The sequence below is a fragment of the Zingiber officinale genome, chromosome 10B, assembly GCF_018446385.1.
Source record: "Zingiber officinale cultivar Zhangliang chromosome 10B, Zo_v1.1, whole genome shotgun sequence".
In the NCBI taxonomy this organism is placed as follows: Eukaryota; Viridiplantae; Streptophyta; class Magnoliopsida; order Zingiberales; family Zingiberaceae; genus Zingiber; species Zingiber officinale.
Genome location: NC_056005.1, coordinates 11,799,562 through 11,806,762, shown reverse-complemented (window position 1 = coordinate 11,806,762; position 7,201 = coordinate 11,799,562). Strand labels below are relative to the sequence as shown.

General features: G+C 44.2%; 1 protein-coding gene across 2 annotated transcripts; it reads right to left on the bottom strand.

Annotated features, from left to right (window-relative positions):
• Positions 1-655: 655 nt before the first annotated feature.
• On the bottom strand, positions 656-3,215 carry LOC122029494 (DELLA protein RHT-1-like). 2 transcript variants are annotated; one of them, XM_042588497.1, is made up of 2 exons: positions 2,906-3,215; positions 656-2,807 (listed from the first exon to the last, which is right to left on the bottom strand). In XM_042588497.1, exon 2 carries the CDS (start codon positions 2,758-2,760, stop codon positions 925-927), a length of 1,836 nt encoding a protein of 611 aa, XP_042444431.1. In that variant the 5' UTR covers positions 2,761-2,807; positions 2,906-3,215; the 3' UTR covers positions 656-924. The 2 variants fall into 2 exon arrangements, with proteins under 2 accessions (XP_042444431.1, XP_042444430.1); XM_042588496.1 differs by having other exon boundaries at positions 2,912-3,215.
• Positions 3,216-7,201: the final 3,986 nt, after the last annotated feature.

Sequence of the window (7,201 nt, the reverse complement as noted above, 5' to 3'; positions counted from 1 at the left end):
TGCTGCTTCATCTCTCCATCATTTTCAACTTGTAGGAATAAGATGACTTCTTTTTTTTTTATGCTCCAAGTCCACATGAGGCGTGGGCTGATCTGATGGTTCGGTATATTCTTGAGAATTAAATACGATGTGCAAAGTTTGAATGGGATACGCATCCCCCTTCCTCGTCTGTTCGCACACGGATCCATCAGAAATTATACCAGGAGATCGGCTAGTATAGTCAATGATGAGGCTGTGATGATCTTTCCTGTCTTTCGGGGATTTGTTAATTCGTGGAAGTAGCCAACTTAATTATCATCTGATCGATGTTTGTGGAAAGACCGAGTGACCTGCTGATTTAGACATTGTTGAATACTGACTACTCTAGCTTATCGGTCATCTTCATCCTCTACGTTAATTTCAATGTGTATACGTTTTCCCGGATTGATCAATGAAACTGAAAACCCCATTATAGTCGCCTTGTGTCCTCCACACATATCGCTCTCCATTTGATCACCACCCGAATTATATCCTTCCATTTCTCGACCGGTCACTGATTGAACTGATTGATTGACATCTTTATCTTTGCAGCAGGAAGGAATACAAGAAAAAGCATGATATTCAAAAATTCAATTTCTTTTAATTAAAATGCTTTTTATATTTTTTTAAAATAAAATGCTCAAAATTTGCCCATCTTATTGGTACCTGAGTTACCACAAATTACGCCATCACGATTTCACATTGAGATCTACAATCGCTCTAACAGCAAAAACATCTTAAATTTTTTTATTTGGGGGAAAAAGGTACGGGAGTCGGAACAGACACGCCACCAAACTCTGCCATTCCCCGTCAATAACTGAGGACATTTTGACGCGATGGGCCCGCCCGATACGGTGGCGCCGCACGGAGATGACCAGAGATGCTCGCGCGACAGCGACGTCTCGGTCAACGGATGGCGGCGGCCGCACCGATGCGCCAGGCGGAGGTTGCGATTAGTGGGCGGGTGTGCCAGCCGAGGGTGAGGCAGCCCTCCGCCTCCTCCACCCGGAATCCATCGCCGCTGGCGTAGAGCGCGAGAAGCATATTTGCTTGCTTGAAGGCGTTCGATCCCAAGTGCACGGGCTCGAACCCGGCCTGCGCCATTCGCTCTCGCCATCGCCCGAGCGTCTCGTGTCGCTCCGTCCGATCCATTCCCTCGCTCGCCACCACGTTGCAGATCTGCCGCCCCAAGTAGGCATCCGCCATCTCCCGGTGCCGCCGCTGCTCCTCTATCTCCTCCTCCGCCTCGCCATTGGCGCCGTTATCAAGTGAGTCGAACATGCTCGAGTAGTAGTGCAACGACTCTGTGAAGCGCTCCAGGAACGTTCTCCCGTTGTGGTTCGCCTCCTCCTCCACCACCGTCATGATGCGCGGTCGCAGAGCCCTCGCCGTCCCTAATACTTTCTCCACCGCCCCCGGCCGTGCCAGAAGCTGATGAAGCTCCATCACTGAGTTCACGGCCACCGCCTCGTCCCCTCCATCGCGTTCGCCTTTCTTGCCCTCCGGCTCGAGCAGCATCTGGGGCTCGATATCCGCGAGGCTCGAGGCTAAAAAGCCGCGGAAGTGGAAATCGATGCCGATATTCTCCGAGAGCATAGTCAGCTTCCAGCCCACCTCCTGTAGCTCGTCGGAGTTGTCCGTCTGCGGCGGCCCAATTCCGGTGAGGCGGAAAGACGGCGGTCCGCCTGGCCGAAGGGCGAGCGCCTGGAGCAGAGCCGGCCACTGCATCCCCTGCTTCAGCCCGAAGTCGACGACGTGCACACGGTGGCAGCCGGCGAAAGCCTCGAGGATGGCCTGATTGGCTGTGAAGTGGGCGAACTTGAGGTAAGGCGCGCTCTCGTAGAAGTGCGAGTGGAGGAAGTCGAGGGCGACGCGATCCGCTTGGGGAAGGGGATTATGTCGGTAGATCCGGCGCGCGAGGGCCTCCGCAAAGTAGCCGGCCACCTTCCTCATCGGGCCACGTTGGAAGGCAGCGAGCACCGAGATCTGCTTTACCAGGGCGTCCGCCGCATTCAAGTTCTCCTGCTGCACCGCCTCCCCGCAGGCAAGCAGGGCATGCACCAAACGGATCCCTGTCTCTTGTGTGTCCACCACCACCACTGGAAGCGCCGCTGTTGCTTGTTTCAGAAACGAGGCCACCTCTTTCGTCGGTCCACCAGAAGAAGACGAAGACGAGCAAGTCCTTATCCGCTTCGAATCTCTGGGAGACAAGATCTTCTCAGATTGAGGATCCGTTTCATAAACAACCCGCCCAACGGAGGCGGCAGCCGGTGAGGGGACGGGCTCAAAGTCGTATACGCCAGATGCGCTCGGGGGAGCAGCAGTAGAGTCCTTCGTGACGGTAGAGTTGGAGGAGATACTCAAGCTGTGACCGTTACTACAGTGAGCTGTGGCGGTTGGCGAAGGGAGGAGAGTGGGAAGCGGCGAGTTGACCTCGCAGAGCATGCTGTCGAGCCAGGTGGAGAGATCAGAAGGATCATAGTGAACGGTATCTGAAGCGAACTGCGGGAAATGAGAGGCGTCGTCGCTGGACATGGCGACGTCCAGCTGCTCCAGCTTATGGGCGACATCCGCCATGTCCGACGCCCGCACCTTATAGCCGAGCGCCGCAAGCAACTCGTCCACGCCGCACTCTCCGTCGCCCGTCGTCATCATCGGGACCATCTTCCCTTTCCCTGTCTCCAGCCCCATCGCCACCGGACAATCACCTTCCCTTCCGGCGTCTTCATGCTGTCGTTTCATCCTTTATTAATCGCTTCCTTTACGGGTTCACTTCACTGCACTTTGATCTGGTGATAAACGATCATTTCACAAGCAAAAGAAGAGATCGATTCAGCATCTATTTATCTGAAAAACAAAAAAGAAAAAGAAAGAGGGAGAAGAAAACAGCCACAAGCATCTTTGTTGAGCCACACGATAGAAAACTTCTGCCGACTTCACAAAATTGATCGTCGATAATGTCTATCTTAGCCCTTTGAAGGAATTGCGACGTTGAACTCCTAAAAACAAACTCCCAAGGCCTCACAATTGTCAATCCTTGCTGTGAGCTTGGAACGGCTAACCGAGCTCTGACCGCTGGTTATTCACTATTTATCTGCGGTTTAGATAACGAGAGCATTAATCTCTGTCCCATACATCCAAAGATTAATATTTCCCTGCTTGAACAATACCGCTGGTTAGACGAACTGATCGTTATATAAGATCATCCCATGTGATCCTATTAGCAATCTGAGTTAGATGAAGGTTAATTTGAGTTAGATGAAGGCCAGTAGAGATGATATTAGTATTAAGGGAAAGATGACTTTTAACGCACGCTATATATGGTAAATTTTCATGTGGAACCTTCAAGTTTATAGTAAGAGAATTAGTGGTACTTAGATTTTCATATACTCAGATAGCAACCGGAGCATTAGAGATTTGAAATCAAAGAAAAAGTTCTCGTCGTAGGTCTTCCGACGTTCAAGTCATGTCATTTTTTCTCGAGAAAACAATGTACAATGAAAAAAAATTGTTGAATACGAGTGCGGATGTATGCGTACCTGGTCAAGGAAGAGGACCTTCTTTTTTATATGACTTTACATACTTTTTGAGTCTGACCACTATCAGAGAATGTTGGGTGTCAAGGACTGTCGGGTGAGAGAGGATGTACGACGGTCTCCTATTGATAGAAGAAAGGCTCCATTCTCAGAGGATGGCTGACCACTGGAATATTTCCTGACGTATGATAATTATTCTCTGACAGCAGGTTATGATTCTCTGACATTGTTGTCGCTTAGTGCTTTCTGTCCTACTCAGGTTCATCTACAGACAACTCGGGATGGCTGCTCGGATGAGCTATCAGGACTGAGCTTTGATGAAGAGGATGAGTTATGGTGAACTGACCTGGTTTTATCTGGGATTGTGATGAGAAACTCATCTTTCATGATTTGACCATTGATGAGTCGTTCGAGAGTTGTCTTAATAAAAGTACCAGAATCATCTACAAAACTCGAGCTGGGAAAATCCGATCAGTCGATGACAGATCAAAAACTAATCCAAGCTTCATCTTATGTCTCAGATCTAGAGACCTATCTTGACTATGATCGACTAGAAATTTTACGATTGATGATACAAGACGATCTAATTTTCATCTTTTCTTTCTTGACTATTGATTACCACACCTTCTTAACTAGCTATTAACTGTCTTATTTCCTTAATTTTTTACTATCATAACTCCTTAACTTTCAACCTCCTGATTTTATCCTGCCCTTCTTTAACGCACTGTATCACCGTCAATGAGTGAAATCTAGTCGCTGGACAAAACATGACAATACGGAAATAGTGATTATGCTAATTAAAAAAAAACGCACGGTCGGATCTATCATTGTCACCTGTCAACCTTAATTACAGGAATCTGGATATTCCATAAAAATATATTTTATAAAATAAATCAAAACAAAGTTATTCTGTGATCATTACCGGGTCGACCCTCGAATTTTGTTTTGATTTTACTTTTTTGCTGAAATGCTCCTCCTTCCTTATCCTCGACACGTGTATGCTATCTTTCTTGCCAAAATGCCAAGGTGTCTGATTCGCTTGGACGACTGTGAAATCTATGCTCGTCTTTTGCTACCACGTGTCGTCGACGTTGTCAATCAATTCCTTTCTCGTTCGATCTAGTGAAAGGCGAGAAAGCTACGTTAACTCTGTATTAAAACTGATACCGAGACGTATACCACGACATGTACCTACTATCTGATTGGGCATGAGCAAGTTCCCACCCAAAGCATACGTACACTTTTGCCGTTTTGCGTAGTACACCGATTAAACGCGTAACTTAACGACGTGAAACCTCGATCGGAACGGACGAGAGCGCCGTAACCAGACCACGTGGATCCATCTACATATCGACACGGCCGTAACCAGCTGTCGGACCCGGCAGTGAAGAACACATGGGTTGGTGGGCCAAATGAAGAAATCCAACAGTACTGTTGGTTCTTTTCAATATTTTCGAAATGCTGTAGTGGCTACCCGCTGCGAGATTGGGCGAAGCATGAGAAACTGGCTGGACCCGCAGTGGCTTCTATACGACCCATCGGATCGGTGGATTCGGAGAGAGCGACCGAATGAGATGGAAGCATATCCTTGACTTTACCAAAATTTATGGTCGGAATACTCATATTCAATTAGATCGTAATTTTATTCTAAGATTCATTTTGAACTATAGAGATATTAATTAATATTTTATTTTTCTATATTAATAATCACATTTATATTCTTAATATAAATTTAAAATAATGGTAATTAGTCAGATGTAAATATTCTTAGTGTTGTTGAAGTAACCAATTTAATTAAATTCTTTATTTTTCAAGCTACATTGGAACGTGTATTTCATTCGAGCTTCGATTTGAGTTTTTTTTTTCATATCCAGATTTATTTTTTTCGAATCTAGTTGTTCTTCAAATTTATTCATCGGTGTTGTATACCCTTTCTTGTTGGTGAACCATAAGTTACTGTCTGATTTAAAGTAACTCTCCATCCTTCATTTTCAATTACTAAAATTTTCTGCATACCCTTTCTTGATGGTGAGCGGTAAACAACGGTGCTATAATGTTCTTGGTGGGATACTACACAGGCTTAAGGATATTGGAACCTTCTGCACAAACGCACAAATAGATGCATTGTATGATTTCATGTACACAACACAATTGAGTTTGGGTGATCTATTGGAGTTGCAATATAGGCTGTTGAAGTCATGTGGGTCTCTTCATTCATGATTGTACAAGTCTGATTTTTTTTTTAAAAGAAAACATTCGTGGTAGGAACTCGTAATTCTTACCAAACAAAATAAATTAAAAAGAGATTTTCAAGACTTCACCTTAGAATGAGTAGTATGAGAAAAGAATTAATCAAGAAATGAATAAATGAAAAATAAAAAAAATGTAAGGAAAATCTTGCTTGAAAATTATTTTAAAGAAAAGATTAAAGAAAATTCTAGAAAAAAGGTTAAGTCTTTTCATAGTAGTCTTATTTCGATATCAATTATTGGACCAAGAAAGATAAGGGAGGGTGAGTCTCATTCATTTCGAAATCTTTTCTTTTTCGCTTCGTAAAATCAAATCAAAATGCAGAGGAAATAAAAATAATAGACATAGAGACACGTTCGATTTATTTGGTTTGTAACTCAGCCGACAACTATTCTAACACTTGCGATCCTTGACCGCTTTCATTAGACAATTCTAATATAGTTCTTCCAAAGAAGTAAGATCATATAAGTATGAAATGATGATAGTAACAATTCTACTATCTTCAAATAATAAGTGCAAGAAAAAATAAAGTTATCAATAACAATTAAATGTAAGATGCAACGTAGTTGTTGGAGATCTTCTCGGAACAGAATGGTCAAAACTTGTATGAGCAGGGTAGCAGGAGCATAATAGATTGAAGATGAAAAGTTGTTTCGAGCTCGGCCTCAAGACCTTCTTTTATAGACATGGTTAGGTCGACTGATGCTTTCAGTCGACTGATCCTCCTATCAGTCAACTGAACCCTGTGCTTTCCTTCTTTGCTCTTATTGTAACGACCCAATTTTCCCTATTTAAAGTTCTAAAAGTCCATAAAAATATTTGGAAATACTTTTAAAATATTCTAGAGATTTTTAGAAATTTTTAGAGTATTTTTACGTAATTTTTGGAGGTTGTTTGGTAGGGTTACAAAAAGAAAGAAGTTTTAAAAAAAAACGTTGAAGGTGAGATTCGAACCCACGACCTCGGGTCGGACTGACCCAAGCAAAACCAGCCCAACCAGCTGAGCTACACGATCTTGTTAACCTTATATGGTGAGAATTAAGTTTATAGCATAGTTAATGATTAGGGAATTAATTGGAAAAATGCGCGGCTAAGGGATTGAAGCCGAGACCCCTTGTTTCGGTTAAAAGCCGGTTAACCAGTTGTGCCGGCGAGTTTTGTTAATTAAGGAAAAAACGGATTATATTTAAGGTATAGTTTTGATTAAACCCGAATATAAGAAAGGGAATTAGGTTTTGGATTTTCAGAAAATCAACAATTTCTCTCAAAATTCCTCTTCTCACGCGACGACGCCGATTCCTGCTCGGGCGAAACCGCAGCACCTCCTAGGGCTCTCTCTCCGGCGCCGGCGAAGGGCTTTTTCCGACGGGTCCTCAACCGTGTGCGACCACCATCGT

Bases quoted from the DNA above. Each gene is read 5' to 3' on its own strand.
- LOC122029494 (XM_042588497.1), bottom strand. From the start codon at position 2,760: ATGAAACGACAGCATGAAGACGCCGGAAGGGAAGGTGATTGTCCGGTG.